This window comes from Protopterus annectens, chromosome 11.part0, assembly GCF_019279795.1.
Source record: "Protopterus annectens isolate FY-2018-M chromosome 11.part0, PAN1.0, whole genome shotgun sequence".
Lineage (NCBI taxonomy): Eukaryota > Metazoa > Chordata > Ceratodontiformes > Protopteridae > Protopterus > Protopterus annectens.
This window is the reverse complement of record NC_056745.1, coordinates 1,394,467,422-1,394,486,304: the sequence shown is the minus strand read 5'-3', so window position 1 is coordinate 1,394,486,304 and position 18,883 is coordinate 1,394,467,422. Positions and strand designations below refer to the sequence as shown.

General features: G+C 44.4%; 1 protein-coding gene across 2 annotated transcripts in view; it reads right to left on the bottom strand.

The window, feature by feature from the left end:
• IFRD1 (interferon related developmental regulator 1) overlaps positions 1 to 18,883 on the bottom strand; it is a 579,560-nt gene that overhangs the window by 8,149 nt on the left and 552,528 nt on the right. For both annotated transcript variants that reach the window (XM_044088679.1, XM_044088680.1), the window contains one exon: positions 10,445 to 10,540. In XM_044088679.1, coding sequence (XP_043944614.1) covers positions 10,445 to 10,540 — 96 coding nt within the window. The remainder of the gene's footprint in view (positions 1 to 10,444; positions 10,541 to 18,883) is intronic.

Below are 18,883 nucleotides of genomic sequence, written 5' to 3'. Positions count from 1 at the left end.
CTTCACTGTTTTGTCCTTGCGCTTCTTAGATGAAGCAGGCGGAGCATCCGACGGCATAGTATAATGCAACGCTTCCCAAACACTAACCTAGCACAATCAAGCCTCCTCTTAATAGTGCGCTTATTAAATCTAGCACAAGAGCGGCAACCAACAACGTCGTGCTCAGGCCCTAAACAAGGTATACACAATGTATGATAATCCCTATGCGGTATCTGCTTCCCACAAGAAATACAGTTATTCACTTTTTCTGACATCCGGTAATATACTGAGGCAAGAAAAACCAAAATGTTCTAGCGGGTTACTTAGCCAACTCTGTACTCGGTCTGAAACTCCGGTTTCGGAAAATCTCAGAACGCCAACCTGCACTCGCAAAATTGCTTCTGCATCGGACCATGCGGCAAAAAAGACTGAGGAATATGGCGTCGGTCATGCGCATTAGTACCCTGGCGTACTGACGTCAGTCTAAGGCGCCATGACCGACGTCAGCCTTATACTCTGGTATTCGGGCCGACTGGGACGCGGACTATACCCAATTGTCAGGACTGCAGCAAGGGAAGACGAAGAACATCTTGTCCTGGATTTGGAGAAGAGAGGCAGGTGGTAATGCTTGGTAAAAGTGTGAACAGAAGACCAGGTAGCAGCCTCCAGGATGTCCTTGGTGGGGACTCCTCTGAGGAAAGCTGCAGAGGTCGAGGCTGCTCTGGTGGAGTGTGTCCTGACCCCCTTGGGGGAAGGCATTCCATGGTGTTTGTAGCAGAAATGGATGCAGTGTGCTATCCATTTGGAAATGGTTTGTTTGGAGATGGCTTTGCCTTCTGCCCCTGTAGCAAAGCTAACCAGCAATTGATCAGACTTTCTGAAGTATTAATCCTGTCTAGATAGAATCTGATCTGTCTGTGCACATCTAGAGAGTAAAGAATCCTTGCCCCCTTGTTCCGGGGATTAGTAAAAAAGGTGAGCAAATGAATGGTTTGGTTGACAGCCACATGGCCACTCCCCTTGGGCGTGAAGAATGGGTTAGTTCTGAGGGATACCCTGTCGGCATGGAAGATGATGAAGGGCTCCACAGCCATGAATGCTTGCAGCTCAGAGACTCTTCTGGCTGAAGTGATGGCCAGAAGGAATGCTGTCTTCCAGGAGAGAAATTTTAGCTCTGCAGAAGAAGCTGGTTTGAAAGGGGGCAGGGTGAGCTTTTCCAAAACAAAGTTAAGGTCCCAAGCTGGTGTTGGTGCCCTTCTTGGTGGCCTCAAGTTGCTAGCCCCTCTTAGGAACTGTTTGATCAGAGGGTGTGAGAAAAGGGGCTGCTCAGTGGGAAAATGAGCAGGAATAGCAGAAGCATGAATTTTTATAGAGGAGAAAGACAGGCCACTGTGTAGTAGGTCACTTAAGTAATCCAGAATGAGAGGGAGGGAGGGCTGTGCCGTATTGATACCCTTAGCGTGGATCCAGGTGCAGAACCTTTTCCATTATCAACATAAGACTTTCTGGTGCTAGGGCGTCTGTCCTCACGGATAGCATCCAAAACCTGTTTACTGAGATTGGCAGATGGGTTCAGGGTTAGGGAATAAACCAAGCTGCCAAATTGAGTGTCTGCAATTGGGGATGCATGAATTCCCCTTCCCTCTGGGTCAGGAGGTTTGGAATCTGAGGAAGATGCTATGGGGATAGCGGGGACAGGCTGCACAGCAAGGGGTACCAGTGCTGCCGGGCCCAGTCTGGAGCTATAAAAATGGTCCTTGGTTTTTCCTCCCTTATTTTGAGCAGTACCCTGGGGATGAGAGGTAGGGGAGGAAAGGAACAGACCAATAGATTGACCCAAGGGAAGGACAGGGCATCCACTTTCCAAGCCATGCAGTGATGCTCCCTGGTGCAGAATTTGCTGAGCTGATGGTTGGTGTAGGAGGCAAAGAGGTTGACCTTTGGGGTTCCCCATTTCTGAGTTATTAGGGTGAAGGTACTTCTGTTGAATTGCTACTCGTGTAGGTCCAGAATATTTCTGCTTAATTGGCCTGCAAGAGAGTTGAGAGATCCTGGTAGGAATTGTGCTACCAGGTGTAGTTGCATGGCAGAGGCTGTGTGCCAAAGGGTCATGGCCAACCTGCATAGAGGGTAGGAGTGAGTCCCTCCCTGCTTGTTGATGTACCACATCACAGTGGTGTTGTCTGTTTTGATCAGGAAAGCCCCTGGAGAGAGAAGGGGCTTGAAAGCTATCAAGGCGTGCCACACAGCCATCATCTCTTTTTGACTGATGTGCAAAGGGATCTGCTGTGGGCTCCATTGGCCCTTGTATACACCTGTAGTCCAGGTGTGCACCCCAAGCATAGTCTGATGCATCTTTGGCGAGGGTCTGGGTGGCGGGGGTGAGGAGAAAGGCATTCCCTTGTTGTGGGAGCATGCTGTTGCCCACCAGAGAAAATCTTTTCTGAGGCAAAGAATTATAGGTAGAAGAGTGTCCAGGTCTTGACAGTGTTGGCATCAAAGGCTCTTTATGTACCACTGAAGTTTCCTCACATGCAGTCTGGCATATGGAATGAGTAGTATGCAAGATGCAATGAACCCCAGACCTTGCAGGATCTTCCTTGCAGTTAGCTGGGGCCTGGTGGCTAGTTGGGAGAAGTAGGCTGTCAGGAAAATTTGTTTCTCTGGAGTAAGGAATGCCATCTGGAAGGCTGTGTCCAGACTTGCCTCCCAGGAAGATTATCCTTTGGGTGGACACCTGTTTGGATTTCTTTTTGTTGATTGTGCACTCTAGGGAGGATAGTAGGGTCTTTACAAAGGACAGGTGCTTGAGCAGCTGTTCCTGGCTGTCTGTCTGAATAAGGCAGTCGTCTAAATATGGGTAAATCTGAATATCCCTTTGTCTATAAAAGGCAATGGCAGGAGCCAGACATTTTGTGAAAACTCTGGGAGCAGTAGATAAGCCAAAGGGAAGCACAGAGAACTGAAAGTGTTGAGATCCTGCCCTGAAGCGGAGATATTTCCTGCATGATTCCCTGATAGGAATGTGGAGGTAAGCCTCTTTAAGATCTAGGGTGACTAGCCAAGTATCCTTGGACAGTATGGGTAGCAGCTGATGGAGGGTGAGCATTCTGAATTTTGTGATCACCAGGAAGGTGTTTAGAATGGACAGATCGAGGATGGGGCGCCAGGTGCCCTCTTTTCTGGGCACCAGAAAAATTCTGGAGTAAAAACCTTGGCCTATCTGTTCTGCAGGAACGTGCTCTACTGCCCTCATAGACAGCAAGGAAAGGATTTGTTTTGTGCCTCTTCCCACTGATTTGGTGGTAGGTCTGCGAACCCTTTTGGGGTTGGAAGAAACATTTGTATCCCTGAGACACAATGTTCAGAACCCAGAGGTCCTTGGTAATGGTGGCCCAGGTGCTTCAGTGAAAGGAGAGCTTTCCTCCTAGGGATAAGTGAAGGTGGGCAGAGGGAGGGGGTGGAGGTGGCGAGTCATTATGAGTTCTTACCATAAAGGGGTGGCTTAGAACTCCCTGGTTTTGAAGTGGAGGTAGTCCACTGCTTAGATCTCTGCATTCCCTGAGGCTGCTGTCTGGGGGGTCTGCTTCCACGGGGCCTAGGCTGGGCCAGTTTACTGGGAGCATGAAAGGACCAGTGCTTGAAGGGACAATGCCTGCTGAACTTAGGGGGCTGGACCTGCAAGAAATCCTTAACTGCTTGCATAGATTTTGCTCTTTCTTCTATCTTTTTTAAGACCTCTGCCTTCGTGCCAAATATGTTATCTTTGTGCAAGGGGCATCCAACAATTTAGATTTTACATGGTCTGGCAGGGGCTGTTCCTTAAGCCATGCATGCCTTCTAATGACAGATCCAGTGACTGCTACCCTGCAAGAAGCTTCTAGGGTATCAAAACCACAGTGCAAGGTGTGTTTAGTTACTTGACTTGCAAAATGCATCAACTCTTGTAAATCTTTAGATTCTGCCCAAGCAGGAAAGGAAGCTATTTTTTGTTTAAGGAGTTCCAAGGTATGTTGCTAAAATTTCAGTATACAGAACTGACAATTTAGTGCCCTGATAGCAACAGTAGCTGAGGTGTATACTTTTTTACCCCATCTGTCCAATGTTCTGGAATCCCTGTCTGATGTGGTGGGATTCTCAGTAGAGGTAGCTTTAATCCCTTTTGGCCCTTGAGAAATTACCTCAGGGTCAGCTGTAGGATTTTTAAAAAGATATTTGTGAGAGTCAGGGACTCTGTAGTACCTGCCTGGTTTTCTGGGAACTGGAGGAAGGGCGCCAGGAGTCAAGCTGGATTTGAGGAAAACATCCTCCACAACATACAGGATTGGGGGGAATGGCCAAGGGTCTGTGTTGTGGAAGATCTAGGAATTCCCAGAGTCTCTTTATAGACTGAGGGTAGTCCTGACTCTCCCATTAGAAATGCTCCCTTAAAGTATGCAGGGTTTCCCCAAAGAAAAAATCCTCTAGGCCAGAGGCTGAAGGAATGGAATCCTCTGCATCATAATCCTCATAAGTGGAGAGGGGTTGCATGTCTTCATATTCAGATGCATCAGATTTATCTGACTCTTGTTCAGACAAAACTACAGGGGACAGATTTCTTTTCCTTTTGGAGGGGGTAGCTTGGCTTCCCCTGATTAGCATGACAAGGTCTTCTGCCGTTTTAAGCATTTGAGACTGAAGCAAGGTAGCAGGCGCCTGAGAGCGGGTCGTTGGTTTCTTGGGTGTGGTTCGCACCCTGGGCCTAAAAAACTTGGTTGTTTTTGAAAGAAACGGTAACTGCGAAAGAAGATGTCAGTTTGTGTCGAGATTCGGTAGTGCGAAGGACTTCCTCGGAAGCTGATGCCTGCTCAGCAGCTCCAGACCTATCCAAGGTAGAGACGACTGCATGATCTTTAGTCGAAGAAAAGTTTTGCGGCATACCGGACTCTGAAAGGGTCTCGGCATCGGTCTGCGAATCAACAGAAGCAGGCATCAGAGGCTGCGAAAGCACTTCACTGAGTACCGGAGAACTGACGACTAGCTTAAAGGAAGCGTCGTTGGTAGGTTTGGACCTGTGCAGTCTGTCTCTGTCTTTATCTTTACAATTTTTTTTAGAATTCGAGGACTGTAAGGGAAAATATCTGGATACAATAAGGGCCCGACAATGGATAGTTCTGGTGTTGAACAAAGCACAGAAGCGACAACAGAGGACGTCGTGGTCTGGGCCTAAACAAGTGATGAAGTAAGAGTGGAAGTCTCGGTGTGGTATTTACTTTCCATAGGCGAGACAATTATTAACTTTTTCTGACATCGGTTAGTGCAAGAAAAAAGGCTCCCCAACAGGGTACATAGCTTTAGAAGACTTCAACTTCAATTCGGTAGATGAAAACTCCGGTAGCAGCTGACCAGCACTCTTGCTAACTGCTTCTGCTTCGGGCTCCACAGCAAGAAAGACTGATGTAATGGTGTCGGCTGCCTTACTTTATACCACTGATGATCTGACGTCAGTCCTCAAGCAACAGCAACTGACACAGAAATACTAAGTCTCTGGTATTCGGGCCAGTTGAGGGCTACCCTGGCAAGGATAACCCAAATGTGATGACTGCAACAGCGAAACACGAAGAACATGTGATGACTGCAACAGCGAAACACGAAGAACATCTACAGGTCTGCGGCCTACAAAGTTTGCTGACAACTGCAAACTGGGAGCAGTCACAGAATCTTCAAACAATGGCACCATCCAACAAATGATTGCTGCTAAAGTCACGGGCTTAAATGCAATGCAAAAAATGTATTATCATCCCTTTCAGTAAGAGAAATGTTCCAGCTAACTATCACATCAATAGGAACACCCTAAACATGCACTCAGTGGTGAGAGACCTGGGCACACAAGTTGACAGCAACCTTACATTTGATCATTATATCTGTACAGTGGTAAGAACGGCATTCTATATTGCTCATGTCATAAGTAAGGACACTGCCTCCAGAAAAAAAGAAGTTATAACCTCCTTGTACTCTGTACTTTTCCCTCATCAGGCCAATAATTGAGTACAACACCCCTTTTGGTATATACCTTTCTAAGCACTTGCAGCAATGGTTCCTCACACGGAGGATTCAAGTCTTCAGCATCTGTCCTATTTGGATTGGCTGAAATCACTGTCACTTTACTCTCTTTTATACAGACTACTCAAAGGCCATCTCTGCCTTGTGTACAAGGCAATCTCTGATTCTGCTGTACTGGAAATCCTGCATATATCTGCAAGCCCAATGACTCATGAGTTACTTGCTCTAAAGACCTTACCTGGTATGTGACACCTGTGGAACAGGCTCCCAGTTCATGTAAAGCAGAGCACTTCTTTGGCACTCTTCAAGCGCAATTTGGATGATTGGATGGATAACGATAAATTCAACCCAGGGGTTACACTTGTGTTGCTCTTGGACAAGGGCAATAGGTGCTGATCGTTGAAACAAGGGCAGAACGTGGCTAGGCTTGTAAGGACCCTAAGGACATTAGCCTAGAAACTTCCTATGATCCTACGAACACGAATGTGGTTCACATAGATGCACTTTTGAACTGGAGTTATTACATGAGTCTGTGTGCATGTTTTTTGTAAAAAAAATATGAAAAACATAAGGGGGATAGAGAAAAACAGAGCAAATGAAGGAAATGAAATGCCTCTCTTAGGTTAAAAAAGATGAAAGGAATTAAATAACTCTGGTATCATATTCAGAAATACAGAAGCTGCAGAAATCAAACATACGTGAAAGGGAGAATAAAAGCCTTGACGTCTGAATACCAAATCTAAACAAAAGAAACATTCCTTTCAAAGGAGATGAGAACAACTTGATATAGATCTTTTCCAAAAGATGACATGGCTGATGGGTCATAGCAAAAAAAAAAAAAAAAAAAAAAGAAAGAAAACAAATGAAAAACTAAACAATAATACTGCATGACTGACTTTCATAACATATGTAAATAACTTTTCTGTGTGAAATGAAGTGGAAGGGAAAATGTTAAAACACAACATATAGATAGTGGAGAAGCAGAGAGAAGTATAGCAGCCAATCTAGGTCATTCCACCATTCCCTTCCTTCTACAAAGGGGGTCTCATAGTACTCTGGGGAGGGGAAATGCTATACTAGGAGTCAAATATAGTCTTGTGCAATGTCAGGAAGGACATTTTTGAGTTATGCTGTGCATCAGTGGGGAAAGTAAATGTTTGAAAGGCCCATTTTAATAAGCACTTCCACCTGGGAATCAAAGTCAAAGCTGTGGTTGTAAATTTGTTTTCTCCTGTTCTGCTTATCCCACCCCCTTCCCTAACCGGCACCACCTTCTGCTTCCTGGAAACAGTCTCTGCCCTACTCCAAATTCCCCAAACTAATCCCAGGGGAACCCTTTGCTTGGACTGTCTTCTGGCTCCCTCAACGACAGAGCTTTATGAGCAATCCTTAGAATATGGGTCTAGGAGTGAGGAGATGGGACTTGAAGTGACAATCCAAGCTACATGAAGGTGGCAGCTGGTCAAGATCTGCACCCATCTGAGGTGTGGCATGCAGCAGTGATTAACAGCAGTGATCGTGTGTGCCGGCATAACTTTGAACTGTGAATTGTATTTATTTCTATTTTTTGTCCAGGGTACAGCAGTGATCTCCACAGGCATTTTTCACACTCAGCCCGAAAGTGGTGTCTGGTTAAGAGACTTGCTCAGAATCACAGTCCGGCACTGCAGCATGAGGGGAAACTAACCTTGCACCTTTAGACCACAGAAAACAGGTCGTTAGCAGCCTCTTAATCCCAGGAAACAGGTCATTAGCAGCCTCTTAATCCCAGGAAACAGGTCATTAGCAGCCTCTTAATCCTCTAAGCCAACTGCCACAGACTGCTGCCTGAATGTTGTGAAGCACTCAAACATTTTTCTACTAGAATGTAATGTAATATATCCTACTACTAATACATTCTAAACTGGACTTAAATACTTAACTGCTGATATAGGTTTAGTCCTGCATTTTCGTTTGTAGCACTAATGCAATTTAAATGGCAAGGAGTTCAGCTTTCACCAATTTGGTCTATTCTCAGGGAACTTGGGCTGCAAACATGCCTCTCCACAGTGGGGATCTTCTGACAGGAGGTTTTCCCTCTCCTTTTTTCTTTCTATCCTTGTTGGTCTTTTGGCATACTGGAGAGCACAGGTTGTCGGCCATTGTTGGGTCTCATCCATTCCCTCACCTTACTGTCAATGGATCAGTCCTAAAGGAGTCTTCTTTACCTGGTATCCCTTAATTTTTTGAATGACATCTCTCATAAAGTTCACCCAGGCAGCACTGCAGATAACAAATTCAGCTCAGTTGCATCCTCCCTAGGGATCGAACTACCTGATGTGCATCTTGTGGATGAAGTCCAACAGTCTTTGGGGTATAAATGTGAAATGGCACTAATGCAGTGCAAATGCCAGCTCTCACACATATGGCATTGCTGGCATCTGCCAGTAAGAGGCTGGTTACTACTGAAGACTGTTAAGTACCATCTTCCTGGGCTCTATGCAGACTGGTGCAATACAACTTTGATCTTTACTTCTCCCTAAAGGATGGTTGGCTCACCGTCCAACACACAGTCCTATGCATCCTTTTCCCAATGCAAGTTAACTCTCCAGCACCGAGAATGCTAACCAAAGAGAGAGAGAGACTACAGGCAGACACCCATGGGTCTTCACAATAATATCATGCAGTAAGCTGCAGCCTATAAATGATTTGCATTAGAACAAACCATTTTCTCAGGTGCATTTTTCTTTTATTCTCTAGTTTCAAAGGTTTCTGACAAAAACAAGTAGCGTCTGCCATGCAGCAACAAAAGGTTTACCCCTGCATTAACATTCTCCTACAGTATGGCAATGTTCCACAACGGGAAGATAAATTCTCTGGTACTATGTGGTTTTGTTTCAAAATAATCAAATAAAATATATTATCAGAATCAGCACAAACTTTTATGAAGTTTTACATTACAAGCAACATATTATACTAATGAGTGTCAAGCATAAAGCACCGCTTCATCCACGGGAATTGTGGTGTCATAAAACTAACCAAATGAGTTGAGAATTTCACCTAATGCCAAACAACCAGCAGAAATCTTTCTGGAACTTGAAAATAATTTTTACTGTTTTTTAACAAGCCTCTCTTTTATAAACATACTAATAGTGGCTTGTTTTGTGGTGGCTGGGTAAACAATGGCTATTAAACATAACCCAACAACTTTCAAGCAAAATGTATTCCATCTGATTATCCAATAGCCTCAGTGGTTTTTCTATAGAACTCGGTCCTGATCTTCTAATCAGCACTAGTGGCACCAGACAAATGGATCCCAGCAAAACATTTAGAACCACAGGAGAAATAACATTAAGTCTCCTCCAAATGTAGTTTTATACACACATGGTTATGAAAATCAAAACTGGAGGCACATGACATACAGTAACCATATTCACAAGCAAAGAACATAAAAACAGTTAAAGGATCGTCTCAAGGAGGTGAGACATTTCTGTCCTTTATGCAGCTCTCTAGTCTCACTGTGTCAGCACGGTTCATACTTGTAAAGGACCCTGTGAAGGGGAAGGAGTTTGGTAAAGATGCACCAATACTGGTTTATTCTACTTCATGAACAACGTCTTGACTTCTTCACTGAACCAGAGGAACAGGATTGGTATGACTAAAGCAAAGATAGGTTAATGACAGGGAAGCAATGTCTGGAAGAAAATACTACGATGGAAACAAAGTCAAGTCGCCCACAACAAGCTATCCCTTGCAGTCAGAACTGCAGGCAGTTTACCCCTTAAATGAAGCAAAGTGGCCCAAGTCGTGCTTGCGAAATCCTTTTGAGACTGGGTTACAGTAACACATGTGGTAGAGATACACGATGTAAACATGAATACAATAGCAGCAACCATAAGACCCTTGTAATTTCTCCTTTTTAATGATAAATGAAGTCTGACATTGTTGCTCTTTCTGGTACACGTGGCTCCATCTCCATCTTAAACCGTGCTTCAGACTCTCTCACTTCACTCACTTTCAGAAATGTGTCTAGTGCCACAAAAGCATTCACTACTGCCACAGTGGCTCATAAGTGTTACACAAAATAACAGAAAATCAGCCTGATGTCAGAAATTAACTTAGTTTCAGTTTAGTTTAAAAATAACACAACCATAAACAAAGCACATAGAGCACCTTTAAGTAAAATTTTGATATACTAATGCAAGTCCACAACTTTGCTTTGTCATTGATACAACTACCAGTTTTATATTCTACTTTAGGTAGATGGTGATCTTTGACTAAAGTACCATCAAAATAAACTTGGTAATGGCTTCAACAAAGTAGCCCAAGGTGACAGAGGTAATTTTGAGTTATGGGAAGAACCACAGTGTAATATTTAAGTACTAGTCCATGTTTTCCACTTTTTTACACAGAAATGAAAACTAAATTTCTTAGAAAAACTTACTCGTTCAAAGCGAGAAATTTTCATGGATTTAAGGGTAGCTGCATCAAACATTACTGGTGGACCAAGTTCAAAGACATCACGGACAAATTCATTGGTCTGCGAAAAAATAACACACAGCATGAAGTTTAGAAATAATAAAAATACAACCATGTTAAACAACACAAGTGCACATGCTTGCCTGCTCTGTTATGAGTCACAGCTAACTCCTGGAGTGACCCCAAAGACACTGTCCACTATCTGCACAGTCTACAAGGAAAAGGGGGAAACAAAATAGGTTGCCAGGTCTTTCTTCTGTATCAAACATCCATGCACTCACACACCTGCAGACAATTTACACTCCTTGACCTACCTACTGCATGTCTTCGGAATGTGACTGGAAACCGAAGCACCTGCAGAACAGCCACAAGAACACAGGAAGGACATGCAGACTTCACACAGAAGGTGTCACAGTCAAACACAGAATTGGAGAACCTCTTGTTATGAGGTGGCAACTCTACCCGTTGCACCACTGTGCTGCACACAAGTACACTACTCATCCATACGGTTACCGTTCTGTGTAATTATAGTCGGTTCCACAGCACTTTATGTCATCACATTTTTGTTTGCAAATCCCTTCAAGAAGATGTGTTATGGTATTAAGCTAGAAACAACAAGTTAAATCAATTTTACTTCCAGTCAATCCATCCCTCTATTTGTTATGCAGGCTTCACTAAATCAGTGAACTACAGCTGTATTAAAAAACTTACCATAAAAGTAGATGTTTGTAAAGATTACCTTTGTAGTAGTCCTTAATGGGATTTCAGCCGTGTGAAGGTCCACTTCTACAGCTCAGCACATTTCTGTTTCCAACATGGGAGGATGCCATCCCTCAGGGGCATCAGGATGTTCACTGTATAAAACTGACATCTGCCCATGTTGTTTTACAGTTTTCTTGCACAGGAAGAGAGCATGTTTTCCACCTTACTTGATCACACATAAGGTCATAAGGATCTCAGCCCAGCAGGAATGCCTGAATATATTCTCTGGACCAGGAGTTTACAGAAAAAGCATTCTCTATATTTATCTAGACATGATTTACCATTACATCAAGTTCTTATATAATTGTACCATGCTCTTTGTATAGATTGTTGATATCCAGCACTTACAAGGCTATTGACATGGACAGGTTGGTTGGACTGGGCTAAAACAAAAGCCCTGCAGAAATGAATTTGCAAACCCAGTCAATGCGCTGGAAGGGACCTCTAGTCTTTAATGTTTGGAAGAAGAATGGACTGAGGAACAGGAAGATACCTCAAGAAAGTACAGTTTTGTACCTACCATATATGTAGATGTCCGAGAGACATGCAACTGCAGTCATAACATGTGGTCTGATGTCGCCGTCAGAACGGCTGGAGTATATAAGCATCAGCCGACGCCATTTTCTTCAGTGTTTCTTGCCCCAGATGCCAGGTGCCCTCCAAGGAAGGCTGTAATCAAATTGGAAGACAAAAACAGGATTCCAAACAAATACATGAGCAATAAAACAAATACACCATAACAGATATCCCCAGCTAAGAGTGAGGGGAGTGGACCCTAAGCATAGAGGGGTATGGAGGAGGAAAACCCACTGCAGTTGCATGTCTCTCGGACATCTACATTTATGGTAGGTACAAAACTGTACTATGTCCTTCAAGAATGCAACTGCAGTCATAACATGTGGGTAGAATACCATAGCTTAGCTGGGGGAGGAGGTATGCTTTAGAAGAGAGATGGTGTGGCAATCAAACCCTGCAGGACTGCCGAAGCAAAGCCTGCTCTGGATCTGGAATATAGGGGGAGATTGTAGTGTTTTGAGAATGCATGCACGGAGCTCCATGTAGCAGCTTCTAGAATGTCCTTTGTAGGCACCCCTCTTAAAAATGCTGTAGAGGTGGCTGTAGCTCTGGTGGAATGTGGTCTGACATAGGCTGGAACAGTCTTTCCATGAAAGGAATAACAGAATCTGATGCAATGTCCAATCCATTTAGAAATAGTCTGTTTTGAAATTGCTTTTCCTTGGACTGCAGCTACAAAAGCTGTTCAGACTTCCTACTGGCCTTGGTTCTGTCCAGGTAGTATCGAAGTTGTCTATGAATGTCCAAGGTATGTAAAAGCCTTTCCCCTTATTCTCAGGATTGGGGAAGAAGGCAGGCAGATGAATGGCTTGATTTAGAGAAACCCTAGATACCACCTTTGGCATAAAGGTAGGGTTGGTCCTTAATGAAACCCTGTCTCTGTGGAAAATAATAAAGGGTGGTATTGCCATTAGGGCCTGCAGTTCAAACCCTTCTTGCTGAGGTCATTGCCAACGGGCAGGCTGTTTTCCATGAGAGAACTTGCAAGTCAATTGCAGCTGCTGGCTCAAAGGGGGGTAGAGTCAGTTTTTCTAAGACAAAATTGAGGTCCCAGGCTGGCACTGGGGCCTTTCTTGGTGGCTTAATGTTCTTGATTCCCTGAGGAATTGTCTTAGTAAGGGTGAGAAAAAACAGGAGGACCCGTGTTGTATCTAGCTGAAATAGCAGATGCATGTATTTTTATTGACGAATATGAGAGACCACTCTGTAACATATCTGCCAAATATTCCAAGATAAGTGGGATGTTCAGTAATGATGCATCATGGCCTTTGCTGGTATTCCAATTGCTGAATCTTTTCCACTTTGCTAAGTAGACCTTTCTGTTGGAGCCTCTGTTAATATCCGCTGAACTTCCTTGGAGAGGTAAGTTGAATTTATTTATGGGATCTCCCAGGCTGTTAGCTGCAGAGTCTGGAGGTTTGGATGCAGTGTTTCAAAATTGTGTTGAGTCAAAAGTAGAGGCCACTGAGGGAGGGCCCACCTCCTGGTGTGACATATGAGTAGTGGGTACCAGTGTTTTGGCCAATCCAGAGCTATTATGATTCCTGAGCTTCTGCTTTGATCTTTAGTAATACTGACGTCATCAGTGGCAGAGGTGGGAATGCATAGATTGCTAGGGAGTTCCAGTTGAATGAAAGAGCATCTATTTTCCAAGCCTTTGGATGGTATGTCCTTGTGCAAAATTTTCGTAGTAGATGATTGAGGTGAGAGGCAAGGTCCACTTCTGGCTTGCCCCATGTCAAGTGAGTTGTCTGAAAGCCTTCGGATGCAACCTCCACTCGTGGATCTGTGAAATTCCTGCTTAGGCTGTCCGCCAACACATTGTCTTTTCCTGGAACAAACTGTGATTGCAACTGGATGTTTAGACTCAGTGATATTTCCCAAAGCTGCATTGTCAGTCTGCAAAGGGGATAGGAGTGAGTGCCCCCCTGCTTGTTTATGTACCACATCACAGTGGTGTTGTCTGTCCGTATCATTAAATGACCTTGCTGGAGTTGGTGTTGAAAAGCCTCGATGGCATGCATCACTGCCAGCATTTCCTTTTGATTTATATGCAGATGTGTTTCATTTGGAGACCATTGTCCTTGTATACATCTGCCTTCCATATCCGAGGTCTGAGGCATCTGTAGTCATGGTCTGTGTTATCTGTGGTTTTTTGAATGACAAACCTGTGTTTTCCTGGCTCACTGACGCCCACCATAGGAATTCCTTTTGTAGGCATGGAATGAGTGGTATGATTGTCTCCAAGTTGTTGCTGTGTTGAGACCAAATGCTTTTTAGGTACCATTGAAGCTTTCTCATGTGTAGTTTTGCTTAATGGAACCAGTAGAATGCAGGATGCCATGTAACCCAGGGCCTGTAAGAATCTCCTTGCAGTCATCTGGGTGAGTTTTGCTAAACCTTTGAAGTATTGAGTTAACCTCTCTTGCTTGTCTTCTGTCAGATAAGCCATTTGAGAGGCTGTGTCTAGTTTGGCTCCTAAGAAGATTATTTGCTGGGATGGCTGCAGTCTTGACTTTTGGAAGTTGACTGTGTATCCCAGAGCTTATGACATATTCCAGATTTTTGTCAACATCAATTTGTGAGGGTAGATTTGTATACCCTGGAGCCTGCAATGAGCAATTACTGAAGCCAGGCATTTTGTAAACACTCTGGGCAGTAGATAAGCCAAATGGCAATGCTGAGAATTGATAATGCTCTGGCCCTGCAAGAAATCTGAGGTATCTTCTGCAACTGTGTCTGATAGGGACATGCAGGTATGCCTCCTTGAGGTCCAGAGTAATCAGCCACTTCTTGCCCAGCATGGGAAGGAGTTGCTGTAGGGTCAGCATTTTGAACTTTGGTACTATGAGAAAGGTGTTTAATGCGGACAAGTCCAGTATTGGTCTCCATTGAGTTTCTTTTCTTGGAACAAGGAACAGTCTTGAGTAAAATCCCTGTTCTTGTTCTTGTTGTGGAACTCTTTCTATTGCTTTCATTTGAGTTAGTAGAGAGATTTGCTTGATAGCCTCTACCCTTTGATGTTGTGTTAGATTTGGCATGCCTTGTTTTCTTGGTAAGGTGTGAAAATGAAACCTGTACCCTCGGTCTATAATGTCCAAAATCCATTTGTCCTTTGTCAGTCTGTGCCAGTTTTCTGCAAACAGAGATAATTTCCGCCCAAGGGCTTCTAGTTGTTCCCTGGTAGGCGGTAGTAGAGGAAAGTCATTGAGATTGTGGTTGTTGGGCAGGAGAAACCCTGCCACCTCTTTGGTTTCCTGGCTGCCATTGACGCCCCCTGTAAGGGCCTCTGTATTGGCCTCTTCCTCGGCACGTCTGTTCTTACCCCTTTGAAAATTTTCTGGATTAGGAAAGGACCAGTTTTTGAAGGCCAATTCCTACTGAATCTGGGGGGTTGAACCTGGAGGAAATCCTTTACAGTTTGAACTGATTTTGCTTTTTCTTCGATGGTCTTTAGCACATCCTTAGCATTTGCACCAAAAGCTTGTTCTTTCCAAAGGTGCATCCAGAAGTTTTGCTTTTACATGATCTGGTAGAGGTTGATCTTTTAACCAAGCATGTCTTCGCATCACTGCCCCTGTCATAGCTGCTCTACATGAAGCTTCCAGTGCATCATATCCACACTGCAGGAAGTGATTGCTTACTTGCTGAGAGTTATGTACAGCTTCCTGCAAAGTCTTCCTGTCTAAAGGATCAGGAGAAGCTAGTGTTTTTTGTAAATCTTCTAAGAGATAATCCTAATATTGGAACATATGAAAAAGGCAATTTAAAGCTCTCATAGATAAGGTAGTGGAAGTGTAAACCTTTTTACCCCATCTCTCTAATGACCTTGCTTCCCTGTTGGAGGGCAAAGGATTTTTTTGAGGTGGAGGCTGAAACTCCTTTAGGCCCCTGTGAAATAGTTTCCAAATCAACAGTATGGGCCCTAAATAAATGGGAATGAGTTTCTGGGACCCTGTAATACCTGTCTGGCTTGGCTGGTGCAGGAGGGAGAGTATCAGGGGTAGCACTATAATCAGAATACACATCATCCAGAACATCAAGTACAGGAGGAATAGCTAAGGGCCTGTGCTGAGGCTTCTTAAGGAAAGTTTCCTGGAATCAGAATATTCCTGGCCCTGCCACTTGAAATGTTCCCTCATGGTGTGCAGAACTTCCCCAAAGGAAATATATTCAGGAGGGGAAGCCGAAGGTATGGAATCTTCTGCATCTGAGTCCTCATAGGTCTGGAAGAGCTCTTCCTGGCTATCAGAGTGGACAGAGCCCTCAGAGTCTTCATCTGAAGGAGTAGGGTCAGAGGGTTCAACCCAGGGCCTTTTATCAGGAGGAGGCTGGGATGCTCTCTCTGGATGGGTCTGCGAACCACTAATCATGGAATTTAAATCAGCAGCCATGGACATAATTTGTGTCTCTGGAGTCGGCTGAGGTGAGGATCTAGAAGTAATATGCTTTGTTTTGCTGGCTGCCTTAGCCCTAGTGTAGGCCTTAATAGACATGGCCATAGGAGGCCTGGCAGCTCCACGTGCAGGAGTGACCTTGTCTACAGCAATGGTCTCGGGCATTTCCTCGGTTTCGTTATCCGGAGGAAAATCTATAACTGGCGTCGGAGAAATGTCTGGAATCGCGGTGTCTTCGGTTCGAGCGGTGGAGAGACCGTCTCAGAGGGCACCGGAGCACTCGCACTAGGTTTTGGCGTGGAGTCGGTAGTGGATGTCGGTCCCGGTCTTTTCGCTTTTTGGGAGTTTGCGATGTCAGAAGATCCAACGGCATGGTATAAGCAAATTTATCGCCGAAAAAGTCTTCAGCGAACTCCACCCGCCTGGAGAGGCGCTTGTTGAAGCGAGCACAGGCTACACAGGCCGAGACGCCGTGGTCTGGGCCCAGGCAAGGGAGGCAGTAAGAGTGGAAATCCTTATGAGGTATTTGTTTACCACAAAAAAGACAATTGTTAACTTTTTCAGTAATTTCTGACATTGGCTGAGGCAAGAAAAGGTCCCCAACGGGGTACTTAGCTTTTTTGATGACTTCGGTATCGTAGAATGCAGGAGCTGACCGACCGGCACTTGCGAACTGCTTCTGCTTCGGGCACCGTGCGGCAAGAAAGACTGAAGAAAATGGCATCGGCTGATGCTTATATACTCCAGCTGGACGCCGGAGAGAGAAGAAAGCGACATCAGCCGACGTCGGACCCAGACTTTGGAATCCGGCCGACCGAGGGCTGCCTGAGGCAGGACAACCCACATGTTATGACTGCAGTTGCATTCTTGAAGGACATCAGCCTGTGTACTACTCGCTTTCAGAAAGTTCACAGTGGCTGCAGTATCCCACAGCCCCTTCCAACCTTTTTCCATGTAAGAATAATTATTAGTTATGTACTTAGCATAACTTCGTATCTACGTTGTCCTTCTCTCATTTGGCTTCACTGATGGGTTACGGATCCAATCCTCAGATCTGACTCGGCCGCCTTCAACAGACTTTAGCTTCCAGGCTTGAGCTCCTCTCTTACTCACAATCCTCTGCCCTAGCACTACCTGCTCTGATCGAGTTTTCTGCCTCTAACAGAAGTACACAGAAAAAATAAAAGGAACCAAGGGCTCAACCTGGAATGCTGGTTCCAACAATGGTTTCTTCAGATCCTCTAAAAACAGACTTTTTAGGAGGGAGATGGCTGGGTGAGAAGGTAAAGCAGAATGAGAGAAGGACAACACAGACACCAAGTTATGGTAACTACGTAACTATTAAATGTGATGATGTCCTTCTCATTCTGCTTCACTGGTGGGTCAGAGTCCCCAGCTACATGATTTCTTGGGTGGCTTCAAGGAAGGATATGCCAGAGCACCGAGGAGCCAAAAGAAGTCCTACTCCTGCAGACCATGTCTAACTTATAATGGGTCATGAAGATACGAGACTTAGACCAAGTTTCTGCAGCACAAACCATCAACTGGAACTCTAGATGAAAAAGCCGCCGAGGCAGCTACGGATCTTGTTGAATGGGCTTTTAGAGTACTAGGCAATTTCAGACCATTTCTGTCATAAATAAAAGTTATGCAACTGGTTATGCATCTAGCTAATGTCACTTTAGAAACTGCTTGACAATTACAGTTAGAGGAAAAGAAGACAAATAGCTGCTCAGATTTTCTGAATTGTCTTGTTCTATGTACATAGAAATGTAACTGTGAACATCCAAGGAGTGTAACATATATTCTCCTTTGTTAGAATAATTTGGAAAGAACACTGGTTAACGGAATGCTCGATTTATGTTAGACTCTGTGGCCACTTCTGGCATATAGGATGGGTTAGCACGCAAGAAAACTCTATTACTGTGAAAAATTATGTATGGAGGTTTAGATGACAGTGTCTGCAACTCAGAAACTCTTCTTGCTGAAGTAATGGCTACTAGAAAGGCAGACTTCCATGACAAAAACTTCAAGTCACAATCACTAGCTGATTTAAGGGATTTTTGGGTCAATGTTTGCAAAATTATACTTAGGTCCCACAGGGAAGTGGGGGTCTTTGATCGGAAGCCTAAGAAGAAAGATACCTTTGAGAAAAGCTTTACATATTCCGGTTGAAGTTACAAAACCCAAAGGTAATCCCAAATGAAAATTGAAAATGGCTGCTAACTGGAGCTTAATAGTCACAAAACTGGATCCCTCTTTAAATAAGGCCTAAAGGAATGAAAGAATAGAAGCAACAAGCGCTGAAGAGGTGAATGTGATAATTAGCAGCCCAAATTGAAAATCGTTTCCACTTGCTTTTATATACCTTTTCGGTGGAAGCTTTCTGGGAAGCTAGAATGATAGCTTTGACAGGTGAGGAAAACCTGGACCCTTTAAGGAATCAAGGGAACTGGAAAAAACAAGGGTGGGGAGATACGGGTGGAGTCCTAGAGGAGGGTGATAAAGGAGATCCGGTTTGGTTCCAGTATCCATGGAGGATATTCTCAGGTAAGACCAAAGGAAGGGGAACCAGATCTGATGAGGTCAGAAGGGGGCAATGAGGATCACAGCACTCTTCAAACATTTGGCTTTCTGAAAAAATTTTGGAATCAGTGGAAGAGGAGGGT